A 19406-nucleotide genomic window follows, 5' to 3' on the forward strand; every position below is an offset into this window, starting at 1 on the left:
TCCCTAACTAGTTCCTCACTAACCCTTGGACCAGGTGTGCCTCCCCTGGGGCCCGAGGGGGGCCCAGCAAGGGGGGTGGCTCTTCCGGTCCCTGCTTAGGAAGATGGAGGCAAAGAAATCGTTAAATAGGTTGGCTTTCTCGTCTGGTGTGACGACCAAATTTCCTAACGTGTCCTGCAGGGGCCCCACGTTACCCAGAACCTTCCTTTTCTCCCCTATGTATTTAAAGAAGGACTTCTTATTGTCCTTAATTTGGGAAGCTAGTCCCAATTCCAGCTCTGCCTTGGCCTTCCTGACTGCCCCCCTACATCCCTGAGCAACTGCGGTATAGTCTTCCCTAGTGATGTCCCCTCTTTTCCATTGGGTGTATGCCTCCCTTTTAGCTAGGAGACATTCCCGGATGCTTTTGGTGAGCCATGGGGGCTTGTATGCCCTCCTGCTCCCTTTGAGCCTCGTTGGGATTACCTCTCTTTGGGCTTGGAGGATCGACTCCTTGAGGAGTGACCACTCTCCTTGGACACTTGGCTCCCCTCCCCTCTGGGACCTCAGTGCATCCCTGACTATCCTCCTTAGCTTGGTGAAGTTTGCCCTCCTGAAATCTAGGGTTGCTGCCTTGCTGCAGGCCTTTGCCACGTTGCACTGGATGGTGAATTCCAGCAGGCGATGATGACTGTCACCCAGGTGGTCAAGCACCCGCAGCCCCCTCACCTTTTTTGGACTTGTGGTACCCCTCACTGGATTCAAGGCACCCTTCCCTAACTTTTGTGAATTGAGTGGCCCCCCAGTTAAAAATTAATTTATAGATTATGATGTTTACCTTCTTGCAGAGGGACCGGACAGTGTAGATGAGGGATTGACTAGGCAGGGACAAGCCTTAGCCTGTTTTCCGTGCTGTTCTCCTAACTGGCATGCCTTACTACTTCATCCAGGAGGAACACAGACCATCTGCAGCTGCTTCCTCAGCCTGATGAAGGGTGTTTGTGTCCGAAATCTTGCTAAGAACAATTTTTCCAATTATCTGAGTAGGTGTAATAAAATATATTGGGTTTACCCAAATAACCTTGTCTCACCACCTTGGTTGGCCACTAGGCTTGGAAAGGCCCTTGACCTCTTTGTGACCAGTCACGGAGGAGTTTCCATATGCAGGGATACCAGTGGGATGTTTGTACCTGCTTGAATTTACACCTCGGCTTTAACTAGTCCGACTTTTCTTGGTAGAGAAGGCCTTAGGGAGGTATTGAAAGGTGGGGTTTTTTTTTTTTTTTTTTCCAGTTTTAATGGAAGTGACAGGGGAATTGAAGCTCATAACAAACAGATGCTTTTAACCAGTTAAGTAGGTATTAAAATGGGTCTTGTAGGCTGGCTTTATCAATGTTTTTTCTTATCAGTGTAACTGTCAGGGAGTGTTGTCTGTCTTTGCCATTGTAGTTAACAGCACAACCCTCTTCTGTTGATGTAGCTGTGTTGGTACAATATACTCATTTTCATAGCATACATATTCCTGTATGGGGAGAAGAACAGGTTATACTGACAGCATGTAATATGAAAAAGAAATGAAATATTTCTTTTTCTTGTTCTGTAGTTACAAAATACCTGGGACACTACGTAGCTGTGCTGGTATGACTGTACTCGTATAGTTAAAGGGATACAGGATGCTCATGTCCACACAAATGAAAAACATTGGAGAACACAGCCGTAGGGAAGACTAGAAATGCCAGGAAGAATAACCAGTTGAAGGCGAAGAGTTAGTGGAGGGATTATGTACATGAGAGGTAAGACTATCGGGCTCTCAGTATGCCTCACAAAAAACCAGAAATGGCCACACACCCAATTTTTTTTGTCCCTTTGTAAATTCCCATTAAGTAAATGAGGACAGAGATCCTTGCCAATTGTGAACCTGCAGTGAATTTTAAGGGTAAGCTGTGGCCCAGAGCAAGGGGAGGAAAGTGGATCAAGTAGGTGACACATTTTCATTTTGAATGGAACTAGAAAATTCTTATGCAATTTGACCTTTGTAGTGCTGCTGAGTCTGAATTATCTCCTAAACGTGGTTCCAGTTAACCTGATTTCTTAGGTAGAGACTGACTGACCTTTGCATTAGACAGTCCACAGCAGTTGGTCAAAATGAGTAGCTCTAGCTGGGACTGTATTACTATAAAAACACTGGAACTTAAGTTGGGCTGCATCTAAGCTAGAGATCCAAGTTGTTGGTAACTAAATCAGTGGAATAATGCCAGTTTAAGTACTAATGGTTCATTGTGTCTCTGTTAACTGTTGATCATTTTTTAAATTCTGTGCTAACATTAGAGTTCTGCTACGTTTTGCAGTATTGCTGCTTCCTTAGGATTTACTCTACGGACTAAAAACTTCCCTTACGGTTTCTGGGAGTTCTTGAGGCTACCTGTGGAAGCTCAGAAGACTTGTAGGAAGAGAATAGACCCCGATAATGATCTAATTCTTTTGTCTTTTAAATGGACATTAGGATGAGCATTTGGTTCTGGCTGTTTACTTAATTGAAATATTTATTTTTCTTGTTCTGTAGTCGCAAAATATCTGGGAAGAGGTTATGGAAGGCTCTTTGGGAAGGACCTGGGAAAGAGAATGAAACAGGAAGTTGTTAGCTTATTTTACAATAGTGTTTTTTTTGCAGTAGTTGTGCATACCTGCTTGTGAAGTAGCTGGATCAATGCAAAAGTCTTTGCTGCAGGGTGGACCAGGGCTCAGACTGGTTGGATTTGAATTCTGAAGATCTGGAATTAGCAGCAGTGGCTTCAGAGTTTGAGGATGAGGAAGGAGACTTGCCCTCTGTGACAGGCCACGAAGATAAGTGCTCCAGGTGTTTTGTGAACTTGAAGTTGCCCAGGGGATGCTGGCTACCTTGGCTCTTTTACTGGTTCAGAATATTTGGTCCAGAGTTAGTTGTATCTAATTGGTTGCATCTCCTGGGATACCACTTTGCAGGCTGTGATTTTTAAAAAAAAGAGCATAAGAGATGCTATGTGAGGCCAGACCACAATCCATCTATCCGAGGATTTTGCATCTCTGTGGCACAGATTGAGCTTTGATTCAGTTCCAATAGTGCTGAAACACACTAGCAATTAAAACAAAGTGAACTGAATTCCCCCTATGGTCAAGCTAGTGCACAAATGACTTCTTTTTGCACGTGGCACTAATTATAGGTGTAGCCGTTCATTATGTTGGGCATTTTATGTCATTGATTCCTATCTCCTTTGGTTGTGCAAGTAGAGGACAATGTGAAGGTTAGCATTACCTGGAGTAAGTGTAATCCAGATGTGATCATCTGTGCAATTCTGGGAGTACTTTGTGTTATTTTGGTATATTACAGGGCATAAGTAGAGGGCTGTTTAGTAGTGGTTATGATGTGAAATTCTTGATTAGACGGTGACACTTTCTGTGCCAGTGTAGATGGAGGAGAAAACTTACTGGTTTTCTTTTTGTTTCATTTCCGTCCTTTAGATATGGCAAGTTCAAGGATTTTTTTTATTTGGTTCTCAAGTCTGAGACTTCTGAGCCCAACCTGTGTGATTCTCTTTAGTTACAGCCTTACATTTTTGCATTATAAAAATAAAACGTCTTCCAGGCAGACTAGAGAGCATCATCTTTCACACCTCTGTGTTAAGTGCACAGGGGTTTTGTCTTTTATTCAGTTCGCACTGGCTCTTGAGATTCCTATAAGTCCATGCCTAATGACTGTACTACCTGGCCTTCTGTAAGTTGCTTTGTATGAAAACGTCCTATAACAGCAGCTCTCTTGGCCCTTTCTGATTTTAAAAAATAAAAAATTACAAAGCCAATTTGTAAAGGGGACTGCGGGGAGTGGTTGTAGGTTTTCTGCTCTGACTTGTGTTTGGCTTTGTATTGAAATTTTTTTTTTTTTTTAACAAAAATCTAAATTTTGTTAAACTCCGCACCACAGGAAGAATCCCAAATCAGGGAGTCAGTAGTTGATCAAAATCTATGTAATTGATTCCATATAAAGGAAAAAATGCTTAAACCACAGAAGTGACAGCTATGTGACAAATACGTGCTATCATGAATCTTCAACCACTTAAATAGGAGGATTGTTTAGCAGTTAACCAAAACAAAAACCAAGGACAGGCTCCAGAGTAATGGCCTTTAACTGTTTTCTCTTTCCCCAGGCAGCCTGTCTCCCATCACCCTCAAACCTGGAATTTTCCCATCACTAGACATGTAAAAAGTACCTTAAGGCAGGGGAAACTAGCTGTGCGAGCACAACATTTGCTTCTTGCTCTGGAAGGTCCTGAGATAGTGGACTTTTTTAATTTAAAAGGTCACAACACAACACTGAAGTAGGGTTGCAAAGCTGTTGTAGATGTGGTGGTCCAGGAAATACACTAGAGCAGGGTAGGCAGCTTTTGGCTTTGTGGGCTGCTGCTTTCTAACCTGGCCCCTGCTGCAGCCTGGATCCCTGCACCTTCTTGGTGATCAGAAGCTGCTGCAAAGGGAATAGATTAAAAAAAAAACAGATTAAAAAGACAGCAGAGCTACGCTGTTGTGGCTGGAAGGTGCTGCTGATTCACCTGCTGTGGTATGGTGGGCTGGATCTGGTCTTTTCAGGGGCTGGATGCTGAACCTTATGGAACAACCTGCAAAACCTCTCAAGTGGTTTTTCCTTGCTTGAGAGAAGTGACATCTCGACATCATGCCGATAAGATTTTTATGGTGCACACTCCTGTGGGTATGGACAGAATGTTATGCGCTTTTTCATGGAAAAACCTTTCATGTAGTGGTGTCTGTCTTTTGTTTTTGATGTTGCCAGTTTTTGGCACTAATATAATGCATTCTTATTGTGTAGCTGATAGTTTTAAAAAGCCATTTGCCCATCCAGAGACTTATTGCCCACATGGATTTGTGACCGTGGGGCAGATGCTCAGGAGATGAAATCAGGTGTTCGTTATGGAACTTGAATTCAAACACCCACTTCATACCAGTTTTCTTTGAGGGTATCAGTTACAGAATTTCTTGTTTTGGGAAGTGACAGTGACATAAGTGGAAGGAAGGTCTTTCTGTTTTCATTCTTCCTTTTTTTTTTTTTTCTTTTAATGTTTGTTTGTTTGTTTGTTTGTTTGTTTACAAGCCTACTACTAGTTTGTAAGAAACTCAAATAAATCTTTTCTTAAATGTAAACGGTACAAATGGAAGAAATACTTTATTCTGATTATGTTAACTGTGCTTTATGGCAATTAAGCACTCCTTCCCTTCTGCATTTTTCACTCATGACCTTTTTTAAAATACAAGTCCTGTAATTTTCAGTGATTAACGTGAATGCTGTTCTCCAGATGCCTCTCTGAAACAACCTCTCTGTCTGTCTTTGCTTTCAGGACAAACACCATGATGCTGCTCATGAAATCATTGAGACAATTCGGTAAGTGCTTGATTGTAGATCTGGTTAGGAGGAAAGAGGTTTGGGTTCTAAATGGATATAAAATGTTATAAATGAAATATTTTTGCAGGAATCAAACTGCAAAGAGAGACAACAGTTCTAATAGCTGAACTCACCCTGTGGTCTAATTTGCATGACACCTACTTTCACTGGTTTTTAATTTGCTTTTAGTCTTTGGGTGATTCAATATCTCCTTCTCGTATTCCCAACTTAATTTTAGCTTGTGCCAAACTGTTCCAGTTGTGGGAGTAGTTTTAACTCAGATTGGACATAAGTATCAACTTTATGGTGCTTTTTATGTGGATAAGGATGCTTCAGCATCCAGTGACAGAATTGAAATTAATTTCTTAGGATCCCAATGTTAGGCACTTTAGAAAAACAAACACAGACATTATCTCACTCACGCCTGTCTTTTTTAAGATTATCCTGCATATGTTCCTCACAATTTCCAACTGTTAGAACTTTACAATACTAGTAGTTAGGAGTGATGCCTGCACTAGCATTTTCTGTATTGCTACTGCCTCAAGTTGATCGGTGGGGAAGTGGGGGTGGGGAGAGGTGAAAGGGTAAGAAGTTTGAATATTTTTAGGCAGTATAACAGCCAGATGTATTGTGACAAAGCACTCGCTGTGGTTTCAGTACTGGCGGGAAATGACTTGTCTGGCAGAAGCAGTGTCTATGCAGTTATTTATGCGAGTGGCTTTTTTATATCAAGTTATCCTGATTAAATAGTCAAACCAGGCTAGACAGTTTTAAACATGGCTCTGTCTTAAATACTTCTAACAGTTGCACTAGATGGCAGTTTTAGGTCTCCGTGTCAGGGGCCCTACATACATAAGATTATACATGTACTTGATTTTGTGATCAGCTAGACAACTGGATGGAGTTAAATACTGCTCCAACATCATTTATCAGCCCACATAGCTACCTGGACTACAATGCTAGTCTTGAATGCGGTTTGACTGCCTACACAGGCTCAGCAAACGGGATGAGTCTTGTTTGTCCAAAAGAGTTTAGCTAAGTCTAATTGTGGTGCCTGGGGTCTGACACCCACCGTGAAGCATGGGTCTGACAGATATTTCAGAACATGTGCAGAATACATGTGCATGTATTTCAGAACATGTGCAGTGTCCCATATGCTCTTGCATATAGCATGCCCCATATGTAATACAAATCTTGTTTTTTTTTTCAAAGGAAGCTTGAAGAAGAAAAAATCTTGGTAGAAACTAAGTTGCAGCAGCAAGGAAGCTAAGCCTGCTAACAGTTCTATATGCAGAATGGAGCCTGCAGATCGATCCTGTGTGCTGGGTCCAGGGCAGTGCATGGGTTGTCCATCTGGGGGCTCCTCACAGACTGGAAACTTGTTGTCAAGGGGAGCAGTAGGAACACTTAATTGTCATGACTCTCCTCTCCCCTGCTGCCAAATTTCCAAACCTGTGGGGATCTTTTTTTTCCTCACGTATAACTCTCATCATGATTTTCACCACGTGGTTTTGGGAATGCAGTGCAGGGAGGAAGGTTTAAGTTGTATGTGAGAGAATACAGTAGTTTCTTTTTGCATTTGTTGGAGAATTTTATGATTATAAGGGACCATAACTTATCCATGTTTCTTAATGAGGTCATAAAGTATTCTTTCCTAGTCACAAAAGCCTTATTTATACTAACAACAAGTACAGCATGTTGCTTATGTTAGAGTTGCCAGGAGAGAGAGTATGGAGATGACTGGCTGAAGGCAGGATCACCTGTCTGTTGCCTGCTGACCTAGTTTTAGACAGGTTTGTAGGGATCAAAGAAATAAGGTTTTATGAGAGTAGTGATCATTAGGGGTACTTAAGGAACTTAATGTCCCCCTTAATAGAGCAATGGTAAGAACATGCCTTTCTTCTTCGGCACACTTTGTACACATTGTATTTTTAAATTGGATGCCTTTTCAGCATAATAATGGTCAGGAAAAGGACTGCATGAAAATGACACTTGGCAGATCTGCTTCCTGCATGTCTGTAATCATCTTGAGTAAAATCTGTCTTTATTTTTAGGATGTTTTTGGTGCTGTTCATTCTACTGAAAAGACATTCAACTATTTGAGACCAGTTCTGGAATCTCTTCTGACTTGCATATTAATCTGTTCAGCTGTAGAATCTTTTACTTGGGTTCATCCATCCACAAGCCACATCAGCTCTGGCAGTTGTTAGCGTTGCAGCTTTAAGTTTTTTGGGTTTTTTTAACTCTGACTAAATTGGTTTCATGAATAATGGAGATTATAAACATGAGGCCCCACAAAACCATCTTCAGAGTCACTCTCGAGGCTATTAGAAGTCCTTACTTTAGGTCTATGAATAGGGTTGTAACCCTGTAAAGAGCTTTCTTTGATTATTCCAATAGTATTTTTAAAATATTTTTTAAAAATCCGTCCTCAATGTCAAGATCATAATAGAAGAAAATGTGTGATTCCAGTGGCGTTCTGTAGAATTTTTAGAAGATGCAATAGAATACTCTTATTTAATGTTTAAAGGAAAGAGGGTTTGCAACCCTTTCTTCAGATGTAGCTTTCCTAACCGCTTTCAAAGACTTGCTTTGGTGATTTCCACTTACTTTTGGAACTCCATCCAGTTGTCTAGCTGATCACAAAATCAAGTACATGTATAATCTTATGTATGTAGGGCCCGTGACACGGAGACCTAAAACTGCCACCTAGTGCAACTTATTTTGTAAGTTGTACTTGAAAATATTCCCCCCTCCCCCCAATATTTATATACAGACCTCCCCTTGCCAGTATTTGTATACAGATATTGTATGTATTTGTGGAATACAGACCTCTGTAGACTTCCTGTGGCATCCCTAGCTTGTCAGGTAGACTGGCAGTGAGTGTCAGCCCTTCGTACATGATGCCACCAGAGTACAGGGCATCCTTAAAGTACCAATCATCAGAAGCCCCATTGAAAAATCTGCTTCTAAATAGGTCACATAAGAGGGAGTACAAAATATTTCACTAATGAGGTACAACATACGATATATTGCACCGGATGCTTAGAAGTGTTCATTTTTTATGCTGAAAACACCTATGCTTTCTCAGACATGATTTTGCAGGAGAGGATGTGTCCAGTTTTGGTGCATGTGGCTTTATCCAAAGTGGTTGTTTTACAAAAAAAAAAAAAAAAAAAATTAGGAAGATGTACCTTCTGCTTCACATTTTTCAGTTGGAGTAGCACCAGCTGTGACTTACTTTTTGCATCATTTGAGTATATTTGTCACTTCATTGTGAAGTTGGTATTGAGTTGGTGTCACTTCAAGCGCTTTATGCTACTGCCAGTGGTATAAGGCTCCTTATTTTGTACTCATTTTGTGTTGGATGAGAACTGTTCCATCACTTGTTGATATCTGCTTTGCTGCTAACAATATTATGATCATCATACCTACTACAGGAATGTCAGTCGAAATAGAATTCAGGCAGAATGCTGTTTCAGTAAAAATAAAAACTGCCATGTTAAGCATTAAGAAGAGCAATAAAAGTTTTGCAGACCCATTGCATTCTCATTCTTGTCTTATTTCAGGTGGGTCTGTGAAGAAATCCCAGATCTCAAGCTTGCTATGGAAAATTATGTTTTAATTGACTATGATACAAAAAGGTGAGAGGAAATTTTTTTTTTCTCTTGGGGAGGGCAGGCCAAAAAGACTTGTGGTGAATTAGTCTGCAATTAGTTATTCTTAGACACTGTGAACTGAGCTGAAGTCTTTTAGAACTGGCTTCAGACTCTGCAAAGTTATTTTGGTAGGAAATGTGTAACAAATATTGGCAAAAGCCGTTGGATTCAGGACATAACTGGAAACTCCACATAGCAGAAAGTTGAGTTGGTGTACGTTGGAATTACTCACCCTGAAACAATGATCAGTATCTGTGCGGTTGGGCTAGTTCCAGGGTTAGGAATCTCAATGGTAAAGAAGTTTCTGCTTTTGTAGTAACTAAATTCCTGTAAAAAAAACAAAACAAAAAACATTATGCCAGAGTTACACAAAGACATCGCTGACAGTCTCCTCCAACAAAGAGGGGAGACAACTTTCCCTACTTTTCTCCTATTCAGAAGGAGGGTACTAATTTAGTACCCCAAATACAAGTAGGATACTAAAATGAGTTTTTGAGTTCAAACTGTTTCTACATGTCCTCCTGAACAAGGGAGCAGTGCTTGATGTGGAGACTTTTGTGAAAACATTTATTTCATGGGCTGGCTTTATGTCTGTATAGTGCTGTCTTGCAGGCTGTAGTGTGGGTGGAAGTTGGGAGGGACAGAATCTGACCCTGTGGAATCTTTTTTTGGCTGTAATCAGTTCATCTGGAGAAAACTGAGAGACACTGTGTGTTTTAGCTTGATTTGACTGCATTAACAGACATGACAGTTAAAACCACAGCTTGGCTAGTAAGTGAGAATGCATCATATTGAGTTTTTGGGAAAGATTTAGATTCACCAAGGTCCACAAAACTGAGTTCTCCCCCTAAATAAGATTGATAAGTAAAACCAAAGGTTTTTAATTGGGTATTTAATTGTTTAAGCAGCTAATTGGCGCCTGCAGCATAAAGGGAGTTTGTGCACATCTAATTAAATGGCGCCAAGGAGCATTCTTACTTTTTCTTTTAAAGATTTGATCTGAGAGTTACTGGTCATTCCAGTCTCACCAGTGTATTTGCAGGAACAGTGTTTCCTTGGTACCTGTTATTGTTTTAAATGTTGGTGTAATAACTAATTTTGTAGTACCGGCATCCTGATAGGGCACGAATAACTGGGTAGCTTCACCTTTGTCAGCAGCAACACTGAATAAAAAGAAACTGTCTGTTCTCAGAAGTCATACCTCACTTACCCATGCAGCATTTCAAGGAAGTCGTAAACCTGGCATTTTGGTCATTGTGTTAATCTGCTTGCTTTGCTTGGAAAAAAAAAATATTCTAAAAAAGAATTGCCCCTTGCAGATTGCTTGGCAAGTGCCGAAAATGTGAACGAAAACCAGTAGATTATAGAAATACTTATATTCAAAAATGCAAAATGTATGTTCAGTTCAGTTTCCGCCTCTCCTGTTGTCCTGCCATTTGGCAACTAAAAGTCAGTGCAAAGCTGCAGTATTCTTGAAATGAGGAGCCTTAGCCAACTGGGGTGGAGAAGTTTTTAAGTTTGAGAGGTTAAAGAGATACTTCCTTCTCTTGTCCTTTGTGCTTTTTCCTCTTCCATTCCTGTCTTGATGGCAGTGATTTGAATTTTCACTAATTCCAGTTACTTCCTGGAATGGCCTTTCTTTTGAAGTTATGTGAAATGTAATTGTATAATAGACAATCTGACTGGCAGCTGCCCTCCTTCCCTCCCTGGCACAGAGGTGGTTTTTTTCCTAATCCTCTCAGCTTCTGTCATTAAGGTGCCTGGTTAAACAGAATGTAAATCCAGCTAACCCACTTAATAAGCAATATGTTCCTTGAGTAAATCAGGTCTGTGACGGATGACGTTTTAGTTTGAAGAAGCTGTATTATAGGGCAGGCTACATTTTAGAACCACAAGACTTGGCTCTGGCTAGGTGTCTGGACAGATGAAGAGATGAACAGAACAAATTACAAGCAACTTCAAACTGCTTGTCATGTAGGCTTGCGAGTAAAAAGCTAATGGGCTATAAGGTATGTCTAATATAGTATTAAGGTTTTTCCCTAATCATTTATCTCCCATTTATTACAATAAGCTCTTAGAAGAGAAATATTAACATCTGTGCACTCTACTATGAGCAGCTGGACTGCTGAATACTTTTATTTTTAAGGAAATTTTACATTCATAAAATTGCATAGAGAGAGAGTCTTTGGAGGAAATAAAAAGAACCTGTATACCTACAGTATATTTAACTTTACCAATATAAGTCTACCAATTTTGAAAGCTTTGTTCTAGTATGTTGGGTTGAGCATTTATGTCTGTGTTGTTGACTAACCAGCAAACTTTTTTCCTTTTCCCAGCTTTGAAAGCATGCAGAGGCTTTGTGACAAATACAACCGAGCCATTGATAGCATTCATCAGTTGGTATGTATTTACCTTTGTTATGCCATGATGCCTATCTTGCTGGCCTTATTCAGGCTAATGGTTTCAAGTTCATGTGCAGTAAATTACATCCAAGAATGTGCTGATTTTTTTTTTTTTTTTTTTTTTTTTTTTTTAATGCTCAGAATTGTGTGTATTTACCTAAACAGCAGCACTGCTATTAACAGCATTTTCATTCATTCAGGAGTTAATAAGTCTTCTGTTAAACCTTCCTTTCTGGGCCAAAACTTGGCACTCAAGGATTTAGCCTTGGAGTGAATTTATATTCTTCTTTTATACGAGTAGCTTAATTTTGCTAAAGTGCAGGTTTACAGACTTAGTCCCAAATGTGCAATTGGCATTGTTACTTTGACGTTTAAGATAGTGGAGTTAACTTTGGGGAAAAAATATTCCTTCTCATGTGCCGTATCTTGGTTTTTGTTCAAGAACTTCACAAGGATTTCACATCTATAGATTTACTTGTGCATGTGGGTATATGTGACTTGAAGTCATCTTAAATAGACCATAAGAATCTCTTATGTATTATGGCAGTGATCCGTGGATTGCAAATTTTCTTACTCTTCGATACAGCTATGTTTTAGAGGTTTTCTTCTCTAAAGGACCGTTCTGGAAAAACTGGAATGAAATTTAGCTTAATACCTTTTTTTTTTTTTTTTTTAAATAAGTAACTCTTGCAGTTTTCCTCGTGCTTATTTTAAAAGGTGGGATGGAGGGCATGAAACACAGCAAACAAATGAATATTAAAGTTTGACTTAATCTGTAAGCTGTTTTGATGCCACTTTTTCCAAAAGCATCTGCCTATGCACTTGATAAATTCATCCAATTTACAACTACTGCTTATTTCACAAAAGCTCTGGTCTTTGGGACCTTATGAACTACATTAAAGCAATCATATGCTTGAAGATGTAGACTGTATATTGGACAGTGAATGTTTATTATATTTCCTTTGAATGCTCTCATAAAGAGAGAGCCTCCAGATTAAACAGTGCTCTGTGCCTTACTTATTGATTTGTATATATTGGCCAGTCCAATTGTATCTCTGTTAAGCAGGCACTGACAAAGTGAGAATCCAGTCAGTATAATCTATTTTTGCCAGTGCTCTGCTGAATGCTGGATTACAGGCCAGTTGACTTTCCTGGAGGAAGATGTATCTAAAACATGAACAGAGAAGCAAATTTGAGAGATCTTGGAATCATCCCCTTTCCTCGAAAAGGAGGAGCTGGGGCACAGAAGCAAGACTGACCTAGATGTGCAAAATCCAGGAGGAGGATGAAAGAAAAAGGCTTAATAGCAGTTGCTTATATTTAGGATTGAAGTTATGGGGAGAAGGAAACCTTTTAATTCCATCTTTTTTTTATCACCACTGCTGCCTTTGCGATTCCTCTCATTTGACAATTCCCAGCAAAGAAATCCAGCCCCTCTTACATTGGTGGTGTAGTTGGATGTTGTGGTTGCATCAGCTCATGCTTCTGTAAACTTTTTGAAAATACCCTTTTAAATGAGGTGATACCAGATAATAAAGCAAATTAGCCTGCTTTTCTTTAGCGTGTCTCCTTAAGGAAGACCTGTAGATTAATTGTACTACCATGGAAGGGAATACATTTGTCTTTCTGTCAGTCTTGCTCCCTACATATGCACCTGTATTTTGATGCCCCTGCCCACCCCCCCCTTCTTGTATTATGTTTACAACCCATTTTTACTTCCCCTCCTTAGTGGAAAGGAACCACCCAGCCCATGAAACTGAACACTCGTCCTTCCAATGGACTTCTCCGTCATATCCTGCAGCAAGTATATAACCACTCAGTGACCGACCCAGAGAAACTCAACAACTATGAACCCTTTTCCCCAGAGGTGTATGGAGAAACTTCCTTTGATTTAGTGGCCCAAATGATTGATGAGATTAAGATGACAGAGGATGACTTATTTGTCGATTTGGGTAGTGGTAAGTGACATACAACTGCTTTTGTCTTTCCTTTTCTTTCTCTGTCCAGGGGTGTTTTTTCTCCCAGTTAAGAGGGAAACAGGCCTCCTCCCCATTAATATCACAGCTGGAAAGTAACTCATCACTAAGGATTCTGCTTCTTGCTGGGAGCATGTATTAGATGTAATCCTCAATGAGGCTGTTATTTTCTCCAGCGAAACTAAGCAAATGGATGTAGCATTCCAATGCTTTCTTTGCCATAGTAATGTGAGGTGGCGCCAAGCATGTGATCCACCCTTGCCAATGCAGGAAGTATTGGTTCTTCAGGAATCTTTTGAAGAACACTCCAGTCTTGTCCCAGTAGCTAGATGCTATTCAACCTAAAAATATAGCTCTGAAATGACTCTGTGATAAATGTCACTAACAGCTTTCATGTTTTATGCTTTTTGGCTTTTAGATTTAGTTTGCCTTTTTTTAATGTAACAAAAGGAAGTTACCTCTCCATATCTCCAAGTCTGCAGCGCTGGCACTTGGTTATCACAAAATCAAGCTGGGTTTGTTCTTGTCCCATATGACATAATTGCCAGCAATAAAGAGTTTATAGTCAGAACTTTAACAGTTGTGTTGCAAGGCTAAGTAGAATCCAGTTCTGTATCCCATAAATAGCCGTTGCCCTGTGGCATGCAGCTCTAATATTTTTGTGGTTGTTGATTTCGTAGCCACATGTGACTCAAACATGTGGAGCAGACATTGTTATGAGTAAGAAGATGCTCTTTTTTTACTTGATCTTTTTTAGTTCCTTGACTTCCATCAGGAAAGTAATAGTAAGAATTTCCTGTCAATGGGTTTTTCTTAGCTAATTAAATTGAGTGTGTGTTCTCATGCTTTTTTAATGTTTGTCCTCTATCTCAGGGTAGCTCAACCCTTAGTCTGCAGGCCAGGTCTGGCCCCTGGCGCTGTGTCATTTGACCCATGGGCCTTTCTCCAGCTATATGGGGAGCCCTATGGGCTGTGGCCCTATGTGCTAAATCAGGCATGCAGAGCAGCATGGAGCCTGATCCTGACCAGTAGGACCAAAATGGTGAACACCACTGCTCCTATCCAATCAAAATGAAAAAAAATATGTGCAAACTAAAACACAGTAGAATGTCTATTAACATTCATCACTCAAATACAGTTTGGGTTGCTTTGCTGTGCTGGAATAACAGTACCATAGCTGTGTGCACATGTTTGTTCACTAAGGTCATAGGAAATCGTATCTGGAAGTAGCACAATGTACTGCTGTTTGTCTAAAAGTCTGAGAAAGGTATGATCTGTCTAATATAATGTTTGTTTACAATGTCACCAGAAGTGGTGCTAGATGTTTATTACCAAAGAACCTCAAAGATTACTCTTGGGATTCTCCCAAACGTAATGTATAAAACTTCATTAACATTTGTCAATAACAGGTAAACACACAATAGTGTTAACTTTGTCTGTTGCAAGTATGCATGTTCATGCTCACATGGATGTGATGCAGTGAAACAAGGGACATTTTCTCCTCTTTACATAACTCATCCTAATGGTAATGAAAGCCTGACACTGTTGACAGAAAGTGAATTGTCAGAATACTGGTGGCCAGCCTTTCTGGCAGGCATACCACAAATTAGCCCCTCTGCCCCCAAGTGCCAATCTGATCCCCTTCCCCTGCCCAATCTGCCAGTGTGTTGCCTGACCCCGCCCCCGGTGTGCCACATGCACAGGCTGCTTGTGCCATTTGCAGCATGCATGCAGGCAGGGTGGCCTCCCCTTTTCTTGTCAGTATGAAGTACAGTGCAAACTAGGACCCCATTCAAGCATCAGAATGATATCCAATAAGTTTTTAGTGTTTCTTGTGCATCTGGGGATTGCCCTTCAGTGGAATGCAGCAAGCTCTGGAATGTTTCAGTTGCATTTTACCAGTAACTTGGTACCAGTTTCGGAAGTCAAGTATACAGTATCTATTTGATGCTGAAAAGGGGAGGTAGAACATATCTATACTGATTAGAATGAGGACAGGGTTTAAAAAAAAAAAAGGCATTGGGTTTGAAGAGAAGGTCGTTAGTGACTTCTAATAAAACATTACTTTGGTCCATACAAATACATATTATTCTTACTTTTTTTTAAAATCCTTCCTCCCCCATTATTTTATATTCATTTTCTATTATTTGTGAGTGTGGTAAGCTCTTCAGAGCCTTGACTGCTTTTTGTATGTCATCGTAATTGAGGCCTCTAAGCTCTCCTGTGGTATAAATATTTTATTACAGAACACTGTCATCTCCTGGTTCCCTTTCATACCAAACTGGGCATTGTTTAGATAATGAGTTAATGGCACGGGTGCCACCTCTTCAATTACTTTTTGCTACTTCCCCGAAGCAGTCAGTGAGACAGCCCATTTGCACAGAAACACATTGCAGTTTTCTCTCTGTTTGAGTTGATTCCTGTTTCTCACATGACTGTCTCAGAAACTCTTAAGTGCATTAGTGCGATTATAGTGAATATTATATCCAGTCTATAAACTATATTGAAATGGATACTGAATTCATTTGTTTCAGAGTGGTAATCTGTTTCCCTAAGAAATGCAGAATGACTACAATTTATAGGTACTTGCAAAAAGGGATGCAAAATCTGGGTCAGATAAGCAAGCAAAAAATTAGCTGTGACTTTTTTCACATGAGCTTGAGCTGTAATGCCTGCAGACAGTGTATAAGAATGGCGGCTAATTACTGTTGGTAGTGTCTGATGTAAGTATAATCTGGAGTGATGGGAAGTTCATACATTTTTAAGTAATGTTTCATCTTGCAGCATAGCAGTTACTTCTGAAATTACTTTGGGCATTGAACAATAGTTGTGTTTTTTGGGGCGGGGGGGAGGGGTGGTTACCAGGTACTGTTTCTGTCTTGGATTAGGATCTTTTCTGTGTACTGATACATTTGTATGCATATTCTGTAAAGGTGAAAGCCAGGTGTCCTTTCATCACCAAGTGTTTTTATTAGTGTTTTAGCTGAGGGCATTTTTGATGCATATACTTGCAATGTATTGGAAGACATAAACTTCAGAATTCACCTAGCAGCTGTTGGTTTTATTAAACAGAAATAAAATAACCATATTTATCCTACCTCTAGTCATTTAAGTGGAACATGGGTTCCTAAATTGTTATGCAGCCATTTTTAAGGTGTCACCCTGCCTTGTCTTCTACCCAGCATAGTGAGCAAATGCAAACAATTGGCAACTTTAATGAGGATTGACTGATGGATAAAAAAACAACTTTAGAGAGTCATGAACTTTCTGAATCGGTTACTGTCTAAGGTGGGGGCATCATGCGGCTCACCAGGCCATTCTATCCAGCCCATGGGCCCCTAAAACATTTAGAAAATTAATATTTATGTGCCCCTGGCTGCCTATCATGTGGCCCTCGATGGCTTGCCAAAACTCAATAAGCGGCCCTCCGCCCAAAATAATTGCCTGCTCCAGGACTCTAAGGTGCCACCTTGCCCTATTTTGTGCCCAACTTCAGGCTAACATGGCTAACCAACTCTGCGGTAGGTAGTAGATTTACTAGCAGAAAGTCAGTTCCTGTCCTGAAGAGCTTGCAGTCTAAGCAAGCAAGACGGACAAAGAATTAGAGAAGTGAAGCAGCATATCCACCTCTTTTCTGCTGAAACAGAAATAGATTTGTGCAGAAACTATAGCAGAGCTGAGTGTTTAACCCTGGTTTCCTGAGTCCTAGTCCACTACCTTAACCACAAAAATGTCCTTCCTCATGTGTAGTTTGGCTTCTTGAGGGTTCTAGAAATACCTTTCTCATTGTGTGGTTTGTTTTTTTTTTTTTGTCACTTGTTCTTATGTTCTCTCTCTCTCTCTGTCTCTGTCTCTGCAGGTGTGGGTCAGGTGGTGCTCCAAGTTGCTGCAGCCACAAACTGCAAACATCACTATGGTGTAGAAAAAGCTGATATTCCAGCCAAATATGCTGAGGTGAGTTTTATATCTACAAGTGTGAGATTTGTAGGTGTTTTATTCAAGGTCTAGTTCACTGCGTTATGGTTTACAGGTAACTGCCTTGCATCAACAAGCAGGTGAGTTCAGTTTGAATATAGACCTGCTCAAGTCACCAAGGTCTGGAACACAATGTCAGGAGGAGGGAATTGTGTGTGTTGTGGTACTTGTTGGCAGTGCTCATGGAGTGATCAGAAAACATATTAACTAAACTTCTAAGGCAGTGTAATTCAGCCCTTAGGGCCTCAAGGAGGTGTTGGTAGGTGTGGCCTTAATGAAATGGGAACAAAAGATTTTTGTAAAGTTGCAGGGTTAGCCAAGCAAAAACCTGCAGTGTTGGACTGGCAGAACCTTGAGTGTATTTTACCTGCAGAGCAAGTCTCCTTCTGAGTGGAGTAAGGCTTTTACCACTGCCTCCGAAGACATGAGTAGACAATTTTGGGTTTTTCAACCAGCTGCCACAGTCCATTTAGGAGCTGATGCCTTCCTAGAGTGCACTTTGTGTTCTGGCAGCATACATTCTATATGTATGGTTTTTATCTGGTGCTAGTATTTCTGCTACCCCCTAAACTCACTGCCTAGACTGTGGACCCCATTTGGTATCCTGTGTCTGGAAATAGGTCAGGTCTTTAAAAGGCCCATAACATAGTGGCTAGTGCTATGTAGGCTTAGTAAATCTAGGAAGGGTTTAAACAAAATTAAATATTAGGAGATGAAACGCACAAACTCCTAGAACTTTTGAGAACTTACAGTCCAGAATGGGTCATTACTGCCACAATAAGAGTCCCAAACCATAAACCAATCAGCTTAGTTATTAAAATATAGCTGGAGTTGCTGAGTAACTTAGTTGATAGGACTCTAGAATTCACTAGAGTTTTCAGTTAATAGTAGGACTTAGTAAGCACCCAAATGCAGCACTTACAATGAAGTCTTATGATGAGACCATTATACCAAGGCAAGCAGTTTTTTCTTTACACTTCCACTAGTTCTGTGTCCATGGGGACACCCAAAGTTAATCAATTCCAAGAGAAATGTGGAGCTGCAAGCAAACAATAAAAGTTGGTCAAGCCTTACAGTAAGTCATTTACTTCTTCCAGCAAGATGCACAGAGCCTTTAGCTCCTTGTTTGAGCAGGTCAGGGTGGGGAAACGGGTAGGGTCTGTTTTCATGTAGAAATTAAAACTTTTGAGCTTCTTTTTTGGATGATATAGGCAAAGAGTGCTAAGACTTGTATTGAGGAGGGCAATAGAAGGACCAAAGAATCCCCTCACCCCTGTTCCTTGAATCTTACAGTTTCCTTTGGAAACCTACCACTGGAGCACATCTACAAACTTGCTTCAACCTTTTGCTGAAATGCTCAAGGTCATTAAAGGGCAGCTTGTAAAAGTGAGATTCTTCCTTCATTTTAACAGTAGCCATAGTTTAAAAGGCATTCTGTTTGTGAGAGAAGGCCAGATTTTCATTTTTGTGAAGGTCGTTTTACACTCCTCTGATACTAATTGTTTTCGGGCCCACTTACACAGAAGGATGAGGGGGATTTATGTCAGTGAGAATAAGCCTGTAAAGAATTACATAACTTTTGCAAAAATATAGTGGAAATATGCTTTTTTTTCTTTAGGCACAAGACCAGATGAGGCATGCTAGGGACTAACTGGTGCAGAGAGGCATAAGTGCTCTTTTGTAGGTGACAGGCTACGAAACCCTGATGGTATCCCTCTTTTTAAGAGTATCGTGTCTGTATTTCATAAGTTGATTAGGTGAAAAAAATCATGCTTTATCCTGACACCTGTTGCAGTTTCAGAATGTGTGAATCTGCCCATAGAGAGTTTACAGGTCTCATGCTCTGTTTAAATTGCCCCAGTTTTAATAATTTTTCTTGATAGACATTTGTGACGGGGATTGATTTCATAGATTTCATAGACATTAGGGCTGGAAGGGACCTCGGGAGATCATCGAGTCCAGCCCCCTGCCCAAAGGGCAGGAAGTC

The 19406-nt window shown here is 40.4% G+C and overlaps 1 protein-coding gene across 6 annotated transcripts in view; it reads left to right on the top strand.

Moving 5' to 3' along the window:
* DOT1L (DOT1 like histone lysine methyltransferase) overlaps nucleotides 1-19406 on the top strand; it is a 91289-nt gene that overhangs the window by 17925 nt on the left and 53958 nt on the right. For all 6 annotated transcript variants that reach the window (XM_019557050.1, XM_019557049.1, XM_019557046.1 and 3 more), the window contains exons 2-6: nucleotides 5364-5407; nucleotides 8977-9051; nucleotides 11403-11466; nucleotides 13198-13426; nucleotides 17304-17398. In XM_019557050.1, the coding sequence (XP_019412595.1) occupies nucleotides 5364-5407; nucleotides 8977-9051; nucleotides 11403-11466; nucleotides 13198-13426; nucleotides 17304-17398 (507 nt within the window). The remainder of the gene's footprint in view (nucleotides 1-5363; nucleotides 5408-8976; nucleotides 9052-11402; nucleotides 11467-13197; nucleotides 13427-17303; nucleotides 17399-19406) is intronic.

The sequence above is a fragment of the Crocodylus porosus genome, unplaced genomic scaffold, assembly GCF_001723895.1.
Source record: "Crocodylus porosus isolate Cpor-Errol unplaced genomic scaffold, CroPor_comp1, whole genome shotgun sequence".
In the NCBI taxonomy this organism is placed as follows: domain Eukaryota; kingdom Metazoa; phylum Chordata; order Crocodylia; family Crocodylidae; genus Crocodylus; species Crocodylus porosus.